The following is a 15,138-nucleotide window of genomic DNA, read 5'->3' as shown; positions in this document are numbered from 1 at the left end:
AACTAGTTTCTAATGACTCTGAAAGGCAAACTGCAAAATTCTGAGTATGGTTTAATTTAACCCAAAAGATGAAGGGCTTCCCTGCCCACCTTGTTCCATGAAAAAAGTATACTATGATTTCTAAAATTCAGTACAAAGATTCACAGCTATCAACATTTCTAAACACTGATTTTTTTTTTTTTACTACCCAGAAACATCCACTCAGCAGTTCTGAGACAAATTTGAAAAATTTAATAATGTTACATGAATGTAAGTTATTACTGTTAGACAGTAGGAATAATTACACGATTCCTGATTAGTTTGTACTTGAAGAATAAACATAAGATTGATTTTGCTGGTATTACAGAATAAGAACATAATGAAGTTGGTTCAATAAATGTATGTATGTATAAAAAAAAAAAAAATGAAGACCATCCCAATTAGGTATCTTTGTTCTCAATAATCTCTTTCAGACAGATCCATGAAATAGAATACAACGTCAACATATCCCTTTCACTTTAAAGGCCAAAAAAATGGTTAAGTAATAAAAAGCATTTCTATTGAATTTTATATTAGTATCAATTAGTTAACCTTAGTTGTTTCTTTTTCTAAAAGAGTATCAGCTGATTTAATCTCGCCCAATTGAATGGGTCTCTTTTGGTTGATCAATGCGATAGAGAAACTCTGCAGGTAAGAAGTATCCAAGATATTCCACTATGTCTGGAGTAATGTCATAATGGTAGTGTCCACCTTCTCCATGATGACTAAAAAAATGAGTGTGCTCTAGTCGCAAATCAAACCCCTAGGACAACAGACAAGCAATCTGTTAGTAGTCAAATTATTTTAATTAGAATTTGTTTAAGGGGGAGGGAGAACTTTTTTTTATTTATGTTAAAATCGTTTTCATTTTATTTTAAATAGGTAATATATTCACATGATTCCAAATTCAAAGGGTGCAAAAGGATATATTCAGTAAAATGTGGCTTCCCCTCTCTTGCCCCACCAATTTCTTTCCTTCCCTGCAGGCAACCAATGTAAGCAGTTTCTTGTATATCCTTCCAGAAATATCTACTTTTTTTTTTTTTAAACTCAAATTGTAGCACTATGTACATGTGGTTCTGCATATTGCTTTTTTCCCCACTTAACAATATAGCTTTGCCCCATACTAGCTAACCACAGCCCACCCCCCCAAAAATACAATACACCTTTGAGATCTTTGTATATCAGATCATAAAAGAGATTCCTCAACCTTTTATACCTATATAGTATTCCATTGTACGTACATAACTCCTCCAACTGACATTTACATTATTTCCAATTCTTCTGCTATTATAATAATGCTGTCAAGAATAACCTTTTAACTAATCATTTTACACCATTATGCATATATTTAAGCATAAAATCCTAGACATGTAATCACACGATCAAAAGATATGACCAGTATTTTGGTAGGTAATTGCTTTGAATTGGTCTATATTATAATATTTCTGTTATTTGTTTTTTTGTTGTTTTGTTTTTGGCGGCTGGCCGGTATAGGGATCAAACCCTGGATCTTGGTGTTATCAGCACCATGCTCTAACCAACTAAACCAGCCAGCCCCTATACTATTTTTTTTTGTGTGTATGTATAGTATTCAAATATAAAGAACACCAAATAAGATAGGAAACTTGAATCCTAGTTGTGATTTTACTATTTAATAAAATGAATTTGTGTGTCATTTAAAATGCCTGTGCCAGGGCCGGCTCGTGGCTCACTCGGGAGTGCGGTGCTGATAACACCAAGGCCATGGGTTCAGATCCTGTATAGGGATGGCCACTTAGCTCACTTGGGAGAGCGTGGTGCTGACAACACCAAGACAAGGGTTAAGATCCCCTTACAAGTTGTCTTTTTTAAAAAAATTAAAAATAATAAAATGCCTGTGCCTTTACTTTCTCAAAGGTAAAATCTGCTCTGCCTAACTCAGAGTGGTGAGCCACCTCCTCTCTTATCTTTCAAGATAATTCTAGAGACTATCCTACTTTTTAAATAACACAAAATGTGCCTAATTCTAAAAGAATATCCTAAAAATTAAGCATTATCACTGCAGTATACTGCATTATAAAAGAAAGTCACAGACTTACTGGGTCTCTGGAGACAAAAACTGGTAGACAAACCAAAGGAGCCTTCATCTCGTAAAAATGCAACCATTTATTTATCTCTTCTTCAGAGTTCAATGGGCAGGAAGAAAATTCTGCCGGCTAGAATAAAAGATCGTTAAGCAGGTAAACATACTGAACATTAATTGAGAACTAAAATTTTGAAAAATATATAATTTTATTAAGTTAAAAATTTTAAGCCTTCTTATACATTCCACTATTTTTGTCAAAGAAGTTATACACCCTAGTTTTCAAAAGGATAAATCAATGTGTACAAACTAAAACTTATGGAGTCTATTCATCTCTTTTTATTTTTCATAGCTTCTCAGTTTTCCTGTGTATATGTCCCCATCCTAATCTTAAATCTCATTACTTTCTACCAGTAATGGGGGAAAAAAGCAAAGCACCAAAAACGGGTAGAAGCATCAAAAAGAATAAAATACTTAGGAAAAAACGTAACCAAGAAGGTGAAAGACTTGTACACTAAAAACTACAAAACACTGCTGAAAGAAATTAAAGATGCCTCCAATAAATGGAAAGACATCCTGTGTTTGGGAATCAGATGACTTAATACTGTTAAGATGTTAATACTACCCAAAGCAATCTAAAGATTCAATGCAATCCCTATTGAAATCTCAATGACTGTTTTTGCAGAAATAAAGAAATCTATCCTAAAATTTATATGGAATCTCAAGGGACCCTGAATAGCGAAAATAATCTTGAAAAAGAAGCAGTTAGAGGTCTCACACTTCTAGACTTCAAAACTTACTACAAAGCTACAGTAATCAGAACAGTGCAGTAGTGGCATCAACATAGACATGCAGACCAATGGAATAGAATGGAAAGCCCAGAAATAACCCTTGCATATATGGTGAAACATTTTCAACAAGGGTGCCAACACCATTCAGTGAGGAAAGGACAGTCTTTTCAACAAATGGTCCAGAGAAAACTGGATATCCACATTCTAAGAATAAAGGTGGACTCTCACCTTTCACCATACACAGAAATGAACTCAAAATGAATCAAAGATCTAAATGCAAGAGCTAAAACCTTTAAAAGAAAATGTAGGGAAAAAGTTTCATGACATTGAATTTAGCCATGATTTCTCAGATATGACACTGAAAGCACAGGCAACAACAAAAATAAATTGGATTACATTGAAATTAAAAAATTTCTGTGTAGAGGGTACTATGAACAGAGTGACATGTCAACCCATGGAATGGAAGAAATTATTTGCAAATTGTATATCTGACAAGGGGTTAATATCCAGAATATATAAAGAACTCCTACAATTTAACAACAATAAAAAGCAAACAGCCCAATTAGAAAATGGGCAAAGGACTTGAAAAGACATTTCTCCGAAGAGGATATATAAATATTCCAGTAAGAGGAAAATAATTCACAATAATGTGAAAAGATGCTCATCATCACTAATCATTAGAGAAGTGCAAATCAAAACCACAATGACATACCACTTCACATACAATAGGATGGCTATTATAAAAAATTAACAAATGTTGGCTAGGATGTGCAGAAATTGAAACCCTTGTGCATTGCTGATGGAAATGTAAAATGGTGCAGTCACTGTGGAAAATGGTATGACAGTTCCTCAGAAAATTAAACATAAAATTATCATATAATCTAGCAATTCTACTTCTGGGTACATACCCAAAAGAACTGAAAGCAGGGTCTTGAAGAGATAATTGCACACTCATGTTCATAGTGGCATTATTCACAACAGCCAAAAGGTGGAAGCAACCCTAGTGTCAATTGATAGAAGAATGGATAAACAAAATGTGGTTTATACCTACAATGGAATATTATTCAGCCTTAAGAAGACAGGAAATTCTGATACATGCTACAACATGGATAAACCCTCATGACATTATGCTATGTGAAATAAACCATTCACAAAAGGAAAAATACAGTATGATTCTACTTATACGAGGTACCTAGAATAGTCAAATTCATAGAGGCAGAAAGTAGAATAGTGGTTGCTGGAGAAGGTAATAGGGAGTTACTATTTAATAGACATAAAGTTTCAGTTTTGCAATATGAGAAAAGTTCTGGAGATGTATGGTGGAGATGGTTGCACAATAACATGAAGATACTTAATGCCACCGACTCGTACAGTTAAAAATTGTTGACATGGCAAATTTTAGGTGTGTATATTTTGCCACAATTAAAAAAAAAAAAGTGGATAGAAATCCATTGCTTCATTTTCCTTGGTTTTTACTCTTTCTTAAAATTAAATGCATTTGCAAATATAAATGTATAGTATTATTCATGGTAACATTTGCCTGTTTGCTCCTGATAAGAGTTACCAAATGCATGTGATGAAATTATAAGTAGCTGAAGAATTAATTTTAAGGGTGACAGGTTCACAGTTCACTCAAATGAAATATATATACCCGGGAATTAGGAAGAAATGAGTGTTCTTATGTACTTTTGAAGATAGTTAATTTTGATTAAGAACAAAATAAAATATAAGCTTCTTGATATAAAATTCTGCTACATCATGATTCAATCCTATAATCATTTGCTATTTACAAATAGATTTATCTATAATTCTCTTGTTAATAATTTGGAAAAGCAATTAAATAGGTTCACAAATGCTCTCTCTATGCAGGATTAACTAGCTTGCCATTTAAAACAACCAAGATGAAAAACATTAAAACAAAGCATTTTCTTTTTTTTTTTTTCCTTTTTGTCTTTTTTCGTGACCGGCAATGGATCGCAACCCTCAGTGTCGCACCCGTACCGGACCGGGACCGGCAACGGGATCGCAACCCTCGGTGTTGCGCCCGCACCTCGCTCAGCCAGTGAGTAACCGGTCTGTATGTGGGATCCGAACCCTCGGCGGGAGCGCCGCCGCACTCCCAAGTGGCGCACTGTAGCAGTGAGCCACCGGGCCAGCCCAAAATTATTATTATTATTATTATTTTTTTCCTTTTTGTCTTTTTTACTGACCGGCAACGGGATCGCAACCCTCGGTGTTGCGCCCTCACTGCGCTCAACCAGTGAGCAGGAACCGGTCTCCACATGGGATCCGAACCCTCTGCGGGAGCGCCGCCGTGCTCCCAGGCGGCACACTCTCCAGTGCGCCACCGGGCCGGCCCAAAACAAAGCATTTTCTGATGGCTTTACTAATAAAATAAAAATTAAGTTTAAGTCATTTTTACACTTCATTCACCTATCAAAAATTGTAAAATAAAAAAGTCCTGAATACTCTGAGACTGGCTTCATATAGTATTCCACCAATAATGTCTCATAAACATATATTTAGTCCATTTCTTGGCACATGGCTCCAAACCCTTGACCTTGTTATTATAACAGCATGCACTAACAAATTGAGCTAGCTATCTGGCCAGCCCTCTTGATTATAACATTTATGATGAATATTTCTTTCCCCCAACACACAACCATCTTAATAGCAAAGTCTATTATGTATTGAGTTTGGGATTCTGGTAATGAAAATAAAAAGGAGTTTTTAAAGTTTATACTAGAGTTTATCTTGATCTTAATAAGAAACATTGAAAAGGAAGTGCTAATATGTTAACAAGAAAGAAATCTTGCTAGGCATTGTCTCACAATATGACTTACAGTGTTTGGCTTGGTTTGGTGAATGGCCAGTAAGAGGATCCAATCCCTTGACCTTGGTGTTACCGGCACCATGCTCTCCCAAATGTGTCAACCAGCTAGCCCTAATTTACATCTTGTTATTTAAATTTTTGAAATAATACGAGTATAATCATAGTAAAAGGACATGTTTAGGGTATCTCTAAAGGTACAATTCCTAACATATGATCCTAAGATCTTAAGCACATGTACACATACATCCCATAAATGCATCTGTGCACACGTGGGTCCTTACCATAATGTGAGACTTCACTTTTCCCTTCTGAATTATGAAAGTACCTCCCATCCCTACAGGCTTATCTCCATAATGTTTTTCCAGAGTCTGTCTCATACAAGTCACGAAGTTAAGTTGTCCAGTTCTTCTTTTGGCTTTCACCTCAATGACCTACAGAGGATATAAATATACATGCTATTGGCTAATCTGCAATCTTTTTATGTAAATTACTACCAAAATGAAACATTATATAATTTAATGCCATCAAATATTCTCCTCTTTGCAAACACTACACAGATCTGAGTTGAGGAGTTTCAATACTCTTGAGTCTTGATTGATAAATTATATATCAGTTATATATAATGTACTGCAATAATAAGTCTTATTCATGCTTTCTTAAACTGAGAAAGAGAGTTATAGCTAAGACCTACACTGAACTCTAGAGACTCTTAACATATGTATCAAGGGTTAAGAATTCCCTGGCTTAAACAGATTAACCTCTGGTAAGTGGAGGTGAGGGGGAAACGATTCCATTTTCTCACTTCCCTGAAAATTCTTGACTATGTTATCTCCACTTCATTAGGTATTTTGACTTATTTACCTCATTTCTCAAAGTGGCTATCTCTACTTAAATCTGAGAGTCTTCACAAATGCTAGCACTGAAGTCATTTCTTTGTGTACTAACATGAAGTAAAAATGAAGTGAGGCATTAATTCTCCTTATTTTCCTCCTGCTGTAAGTTTCCACCACCACCATTTGTATTGAGCACAATGTGTGATCAATCAAGAATGAGCAAATTACCTATTTACTACCTATAAGTAGGCATTATCTATTTATTTTAGCTGCACAGTTCATGTAAGTGACTAACTCACTCCCCAAATTAAAAAACTGTTACCTTTCAGTTACTCAGAAAAAGGTATTGCTTACTAAGTATTATTTTTAACATCAGATTTAAATAAGACTTTCACTTAGCCTGTAGTACTCTCTGAATCTTTCGTAATTCAGTTAAAGAGCTTTTACTTTGGTAGCTCTGATTTTCTTAGGAAAACCATATTTGGGGCAATATAAGTTCAAATTTTCAGTTATCTGAAAACATTTAGAGAATACTGTGTTTTTATGGACATAAATCACCTTGCCAGGCTGACCCTCACTGGCAAAAAGATTAGCCAATAGTGCACATCCAAAACCATGATATCTCTCACTGTATTTCTCTAGTATGCACCTTCCATCTGCAGGGTTAATATGGGCAAAGTAACTTCCATTCACAGGAGGTTTGTGTTCACTTTCTGTTTGAATAACTGGCATAAACTGAAAAGAAAATAAAGTAATTAGTCAATCTTAGTATTATCTCTATGCAAAGAGAATGTCTTGAATAAGGTAACAAAATATTTTATCCCAGATTTTGAGACATTTTATTTCAAGTCCTAATAAGAAAACATAAAATATGAAATATTTTAAATACTAAAAACTGGAAAACCATATTATAAAATGTCTATAGTATTTCTTACAGTATTTCTATAACACTGTTACATTTACTTTAAAATATCTAGTTTTATGTCAGATAGCTGGATAAGAAAAATGTATTATATTTAAACAATGGAATACTACTACTCTGCCATAAAAAAGAATGAAATACTGCCATTTACAGCAACATGGATGGGCTTAGAGAAAATTATATTAAGTCAAATAAGTAGGCACACAAAGAGAACTAACACATGTCCTCACTCACAGGTGGGAGCTAAAAAAAAAACCAAACAAACAAAAAGAAAGAAAGATACAACAATCACAATAATACATTGAACTTTCAAAAGGAGAGAACAGTACTGAGGTTATCAGAGGTGGGAAATGGGGAAGGGGAGGTGGGGAAGGGAGGAATTGGTAAAGGGCCATGAAAAAGATTACATTGTATAATGTCGAATATGCTAATTATCCTGATTTGAGCATCACATATTACACATAGGTGTTGATATTAAACTCTGTACCTCACAATGTACCATCAACTATGTTTCAATTAAAAAAGAGATAAAAATCTAATTTTAAATTTTAAACTTTTTTTCTATCTTTAACACTACGCAAATTATATTATATCAATGTTTCTGCAAAAGAATTTGTAAGCCAGGGCTGGCTGGTTAGCTCACTTGGTTGGAGCAGTGTTGGATAACACTAAGGTCACAAGTTTGTATCCCCACACTGGCCAGCCACCAAAAAATAACTTGTAAACTGGCCACCTCACCCCCACAAATTTGTATGATTACGGACTAATGGTCACATCAGAAGAGGCTGTGAGAGAACGGGCAAAAAGAAGAGGTCATTCATTCTTCTATTCATGAGATGCAAAGAAACTTATTTTTATACAGTAATAGTAATATATTACTAGTATATATGAAATACTTATACTATTAATAGCTATTAATTTTTCTAAATAACCATCATACTACTCTAATAGTTTCCTATCATTTGGTCTGGAGGAGGGAGTTGACTAGATCATTAAATATTCCATTCATCTTCTGATCCAAAGCTGCCTTCATACCAAAAGCAAAGGTTTATAGAGAAATTAGGATGTATATGTGAGGATAAAAATCTTTTATAATCCACAGCCTTCAGCAGAATATCCTTGGAGCTTGGATTCATTTAAGGCCAAATCTATACCTTAAGAAAGTCTGAAACTAGAGTTTAGTGCTTCATTACAGTTGGACCAATTGGAGCTGTAATCCAAATCTATATTAAATAGTATCAAATCTGTAGTGAGATACGACATCAACCACTTTCAATTCACTCAGAAAGTAGACTTTCTGATAGGGCAGGAGAAGGAAAAAGACAAACCAAATGTCAAATCAATAAAATAAAATAATTATATATGCTGACCTCAGAATTGAACCCAAGAGTCTGAAATGGGCCTGCTCCTGCTCCAAGAATAAAAGCTCCAGGCAGCTTGATTTCTTTTGCAATTTTATTCAAATCATAAACCTATAAAGAAGAAAAGCATATTTAAATCATAACTTACACAAAGTCTCTGGTTTACTTTTCATTACTGAGTTCATCAGCACTTTTCCACATTGATCAATGAATCTTCTAACAAGAAACAGAGTAATCAACCCAACTTCTACAATCTTCATGTGTATGTGAAGAATAAAAGTACACTTACTTTTTTTTGGTTTACAAGAGGCAATAAGTAAGGCACACCTCCTACTTCTGCAATTCTAGTTTTCCCACAGATGCCTAAAAAAAACACAAGCCATCTTAAAAAATAGGCAAACATATAATTTAAGTATAAAATTTACTAGTTTAATTTACTAAGAGTGTATAACTTCTCCATTTTCATAAAGAATTTTACAAATAGCAGAGTTAGAAGATGTAAATAGCTAGTACCCCTGTCCTATTTTACCTTTATGGCATCAACTATATGATGATATTGGAGACACAGGTAGTTAAAATAGGACAAGTGCTAGAACTAGAGCCAAAGTTTTGATTGGCTGAGCTGTCTTTTATTAGTCTGTATTGCCTTAGTCCTTTAAAAAAAAATCTGTTTTTGAGGGTTTTTTTGCATGTGTGCTAAAATTGTTTTCTATTTTAAAATATTTTGCTCTGGAAGAATATAAGTTCTTTAGATCCACACTGGAAAATCATCCTGTCAACGTTTTCTATTCCCAAGGTTGTTTATAAAAATGGTAAGTAATTAGGCTCATGTGTTCTCACAAGAGGTGGGCATAGGGTTTGAAACATGTTGGATGGTGTGGACCACCACCAGACTACCAACACTGTAGAGGAGCCCCTGGATATCATCTACCCTCTGTATAGCTGAAGAAATAGAGCAATTACAGGTACTGTGTAATATGTTAGCATGAAATTGACAAGACTTCCATTTCTCAAACAAAACTTTTTTCCACTCTACACTTTTTATTTTAAAAAAAATTTAAAAAGTGCTGTCTCCCAATTATGTCTAGCTGTACCTGAGAGGTTAACTAAAAATATAAGTAGAAAGTTTCTAGCATCTAAAGTTATCTCTAATTTCTTTTTTTTTTAAATCAAAAAGAAAACATCAAAATTTAATTTAAAGAGAAAAAAATTAGAAATTGTCTGCAAGAACAATGGAGCAAACTAGCTCCTGAAAAAGTTCTGCATCTTGGTGATCACACTTATTGCAAGGGTTGGAGAAAAATTAAAATGCCATTTAGATTAAGAAGTGCAGGTTATCTGCTGCCTTGGGTTGAATGTCCCCCCAAAACTTAATGCCCACTGTAACTGTTGAGGATGGGAAACCCTATTATGGTAATTGAAAGGTGGGGGCTTAAAGAGGTGACTAGATTGTAGGACCACGCTGCAGTGAATAGATTAATAATGGTGGTCAGGAGTGTGGTTCTGAAGGCTATAAAAGGAGAACACATGAGAATCTCTCTCTGCTCTGCCATCTTTTGCCACATGAGACCTCTGCATTTGTTGTAGAGCCACCACCAAAGAAGATACCCACTAAATGTGTTCCCTGGAGTTTGGACTTCCCAGCCTCCGAAACCGTAAGCAATAAATTTCATCTTCTTACAAATCACCAGTTGCAGGTATTTTGTTATAAGCAACAAAAATGGACTAATACATCTGTAAATCAACACATCTCAGGGATGAAAGAACCCTTGGGTCATTTCTTAATATGAAAATAGATGCAGGTTTCTCTTTAGAATGTCTTGTACATTTAAAGAGGCAATTGTACAAAGTCTCCTATCTTCCATAGAGAGTAGATTGTTTCAGCCAACTCTCAATGGTGGGGCAACTAGTACAACACCACCTCCCCAAAGGACTTTGGAATATTCCATTTCGTTGATTTATATATCTCTTCATATATTTCTTTGTCAATTAGTTACAGATTCTCCCACATCTCTCAATATATTTAAATGTTGATCATAAGCATGTAATCTGCCTTGAAGCTCTCAGCCATTTCTCATTTTCAAATAAGTTCACTCATCCAGGCTGAACCTAATGAAATCTAACTAACCAACCAGCCCCGTTGAAGTTTTAAGAAATCATTAGGGAACTCTTTTAGTAGTCCAGGGAAAAAGACAAGAAATAGTGAAGAGGTCTGGACAGTTAGCTCAGTTGGTTAGAGCACAGCCTTGGAACACCAAAGTCAAGAATTTGGAACCTCACGAACCCCATACCCACCAGCTTCCAAAAAAAAAAGCTAATAATGGTGACTGTAGAGATGGAGAAGAGGAAGCTAAAACCAAAACAAAGAAAGGAGAATAGGCAACTACGCTGAAGTAATGAGTTAAATTTTAGACATATTGATGTTAAGTTGCCCTTACCATATATAGGTGGAAATGTCCAATAGGCAGCTGAAAATACTGATCAATAGCTAAGAAAAAGAGAGATCTAGGTGAGACATACAGATTTCAAAGTTGCTGTATCCAGTCAGCAATTAAAACCACAGGTATAGATAGAAAAACCCAGAGAGATTATACAAAATGAAGACTCTAAGGAAAGAATTCTGGAAAAGAAGCCAGGTAAAATGAGGAAAAAAGAAGGAAGGAAAGGCACCAAGGAAGAAGAGGCAAAAGAACCAAGCAGATAAGAGAAGGAACCAAGGGGAGAGTGTCAGGCAGCAATGGCCAAACAACATGAAACATGTAGAGAGATGAAATAATATTAGTAAGCATACCACGGTCATTGGTGACCTTATCAAGACCAATTCATGTAGAAAGTGCATAACTATGTTTATAAAAGATCATACATGTACATATACATATGTATCTGGTTTCCAGTATGCAGTTTGAAGACTCACAAATTATTGACCAAAAAGCTCCTTCAAAGTACAACCCCTTAGATGACAGAATTAAGATTAACATTTTTTTTCTGTTTTTTGTTTTGTTTTAGCAGCTGGCTGGCATGGGGATCTGAACCCTTAACCTTGGTATTATAAGGCAGTACTCTAACCAACTGAGCTAACCAGCCAGCCCCAAGATCAACATTCTTTTTTCTTCCTTGTACTCTTCCATGTTTTCTGACTTTTACTTAAATTAACTAATGAATTAGCAGGGAGAATATATTACTTTCATATTTGGAAGAAACATGGCTATAAAAAAAGTATTATGCTAAATGCTTTCAAAGTGCTAAGAAAAATTGCTATCTGGTACACAAACTTTCTAGAATTCACACAACTACTTAATCAAAGACTATTTAAGCTGGAAAGATATTCAACTCAAATCCCCCCATTTTAATGTATCTGAGGCCCAGGTACATTAAGTGGCTTACTCAAAGTAATGTAATCTGTATGTGGCAGAGATAGAACTAGTGTCTAGGACTTCTATGGCAAACTACTTTTTAACAAAGATGTTAATTACATAATAAAAGAACATTCTGTTTATCTCCGAATTCCTCATCACAGCAGACAGTCCTTCATGTGAAATCCTGATTAGGACTCATACTGTTTACTTAGCCTATTTCAAGCTTCAGTTTTCTTACCTATAAACTGGGGCTAGTACTTACCTTGCAGTGTTACTGTAAAATTTAAGACATCAGATAAAGGTATCTATCACACTGTCTGACAAATTATTTTATTCAGCCAATATTAATTTCCCTTTCTTCTCACTTCAAACAGTGGATGGTTAATTGGCAAATTTGTTGAAGGGTTCTGAATATTTAATAGATAATTCAAATACAATGCTTTTAAGATCCCTTCTGGTCTTGAATAAATAAAATAAAAACAGTGAAGTAAGTTTCTGTAAATCACTTGAGCAATCAAAAACAGAACTCCCATGTGATATCAAGGATTCTAGTCTACTGAATAGCTATTACATAACCTGTAAAGGTTACAAAAGTGCATAAAACACAATCTTTTCCCACAAGGTTATAAAATGAAATTTGACCAATATTAGAAAACAGCACAGATATTAAGTACAATTTAGCCTAAAAGTTGTGATAATATCCTTTTTTTGTAGGTAATTTAAGATGACCCTTAAAAATAATTCTGGTTTCAGGAGAAGATTTTAACTCAAAAACAAAAGCTAATAGCAAAAACTGCTTACCTTTTACAGGAAAGGTAAACGGTTCCTTAGTCAAATCAGGGCAATCAACTACAGAGACCTGGACATCAGCAAAGTTATCTTTTAGCCCCTTCTGCATAACTAATAAAGACAAGGAAAACGGTTACTTAACATTAGGTAAATATTTGGTTACCACATATCACATCTTTTCTCAACTTCTTTGTATGTCACACTCCCACCGCTTTTAGCCCCTTCTGCATAACTAATAAAGACAAGGAAAACGGTTACTTAACATTAGGTAAAAATTTGGTTACCACATATCACATCTTTTCTCAACTTCTTTGTATGTCACACTCCCACCCTAAACTTATGCAATAAACAAATAAAATAAAAAAGACAGATATAATTAATCACAAGATATAACAGACCAAGACACATTAATACTTCATCTACAGAGATTACAAACCACTGAAAATACTGTACATGGGTGAGTACTACCTTCCTTTTGGGGTGGTGTCAGGCTATGGCTCAGACCCTTCAGACCCATTGTATAGACTGGGTCACAGACCCCTCACATGCCAGGCTGGGTCCACAGACCCCTCATATGCCTCCTGGGTCACCAGACCCCGCACAAGCAGGTCGCGAGCTATGTAATTGGGAAGGATCCCGAGAGCCGATGGCAGATGACAGGGGCTCAGAGCTCAGCTTCCTCAGCAGCAGCAGCAGCTTGTAACAAGTCTTCAGCAGTAGCAGCGGCCTCCCTGTGGACCCCCGGGGGTGGGGGACCCTGTGAATCAGAGCCACTCGTCCTTTATACTTAAGTCTAATAACCCAGGACACCTGAGCACACATGCTCAATTACATTAGACAATAACCAAGGAACACCTGGGCACACCTGCATATTTACATCAAATACTCGGTAAGGTTCTGAACACCTGAGGGACCTTGACCATTTTGCTATATTTTCCCTACAGGAGGGGATTCCAAAAACCTACTGAAATGTAAATATTTAAACTGTTTAAAAAGTAAGCAATCACATGCAACAACTTCATTGAAGATTACAGGCAAAATGTTGAGCAACAGAAGCAGACACGGCCGTTTGCTCAGAGCGTGGTGCTGATAACACGAAGGTCCAGGGTTTGATCCCTGTACCAGCCAGCTGCAAAAAAGAAAAAAAAAAAGAAGCCAGACACAAGAGAGTACATAATATATATGACTTCACTTTATGTGTTTCAAAAACAGGCAACTGACCTAAGATGGCAGAAGTCAGAATAGTGGTTACCTCTTGGGGTAGAGACAGTGACTGTGAAGTACATGAAGAGTGTTCTGGGATGTTGCAAATATTGTGTATTTTGATCTGGATGGTAGTTACGTGGCTATAAACATATGTTAACATTCATCAAGCTGTTCACTTAAAATTAGTGTACTTTATTGTAGATATGTTATACCTCAATAAACATGTAAAAAAGCATTGGTGTCTCAAAGGTAGAAATCTAAGAGCAATGTACTTTTAAGGATCAAAAGTCCTTACAATGGCTGGCTGGTTAGCTCAGATGGTTAGAGCACAGTGTTGTCATACCAAGGTGCTTTTTTGGGGCAGCAGCTGGCCAGTATGGGGGTCCAAACCCTTGACCTTGATGTTACATAACACAGAGCTCTAACCAACTGAAGTTTAGTCTTTTAGATGCATTCTTTAAGAACATGAAGTCATCCTAAATCTAGCCATATGGTTACTCCATACTAGATTTTTTTTTTTTTCCTTTTTGTCTTTTTTCATGACCGGCAACGGGATCGCAACCCTCGGTGTTGCGCCCCACCTTGCTCAGCCAGCGAGCGGCCAGTCTGTATGTGGGATCCGAACCCTCAGTGGGAGCGCCGCCACGCTCCCAAGCGGCGCACTGTAGCAGTGCGCCACCGGGCCGGCCCTCCATACTAGATTTTTTATCTATATAATAATGGAATCCAAACTGACTAGAAAATTCCCCTACCTAGACTAATTACTGTAGACTTAATGAATATATAAATTAAGATTTAGTGTGTGGAAATATAACAAAATCTATTTTTTACCAATTACAAAGTGAACAAGTTCTTACTACAAGATTTTCTAATAAAACTGAAAATAAATTTTAAGTCAAGAAACATATATTAGGGCTGGCCCGGTGGCGCACTGCTACAGTGCGCCACTTGGGAGCGCGGCGGC

At 35.7% G+C, this 15,138-nt stretch overlaps 1 protein-coding gene across 5 annotated transcripts in view; it reads right to left on the bottom strand.

Moving 5' to 3' along the window:
* Nucleotides 1-208: 208 nt before the first annotated feature.
* The window catches only part of LOC103597883 (chromosome unknown open reading frame, human C11orf54), a 20,834-nt gene continuing 5,904 nt past the window's right edge, over nt 209-15,138 (bottom strand). For 2 of the 5 annotated variants that reach the window (XM_008581756.1, XM_008581757.1), the window contains 7 exons: nt 12,981-13,079; nt 9,113-9,186; nt 8,833-8,934; nt 7,099-7,275; nt 5,989-6,138; nt 2,100-2,216; nt 209-781 (listed from right to left, as the gene is read on the bottom strand). In XM_008581756.1, coding sequence (XP_008579978.1) covers nt 608-781; nt 2,100-2,216; nt 5,989-6,138; nt 7,099-7,275; nt 8,833-8,934; nt 9,113-9,186; nt 12,981-13,079 — 893 coding nt within the window. In that variant the 3' untranslated portion in view covers nt 209-607. Of the gene's footprint in view, nt 782-2,099; nt 2,217-5,988; nt 6,139-7,098; nt 7,276-8,832; nt 8,935-9,112; nt 9,187-12,980; nt 13,080-13,975; nt 14,021-15,138 lie in introns of those variants that run through there. The other 3 variants (XM_008581759.1, XM_008581758.1, XM_008581760.1) reach the window with 3 other exon arrangements.

This window comes from Galeopterus variegatus, unplaced genomic scaffold, assembly GCF_000696425.1.
Source record: "Galeopterus variegatus unplaced genomic scaffold, G_variegatus-3.0.2 Scaffold2452, whole genome shotgun sequence".
In the NCBI taxonomy this organism is placed as follows: Eukaryota; Metazoa; Chordata; class Mammalia; order Dermoptera; family Cynocephalidae; genus Galeopterus; species Galeopterus variegatus.
This window is presented reverse-complemented; position numbering and strand designations above follow the sequence as displayed.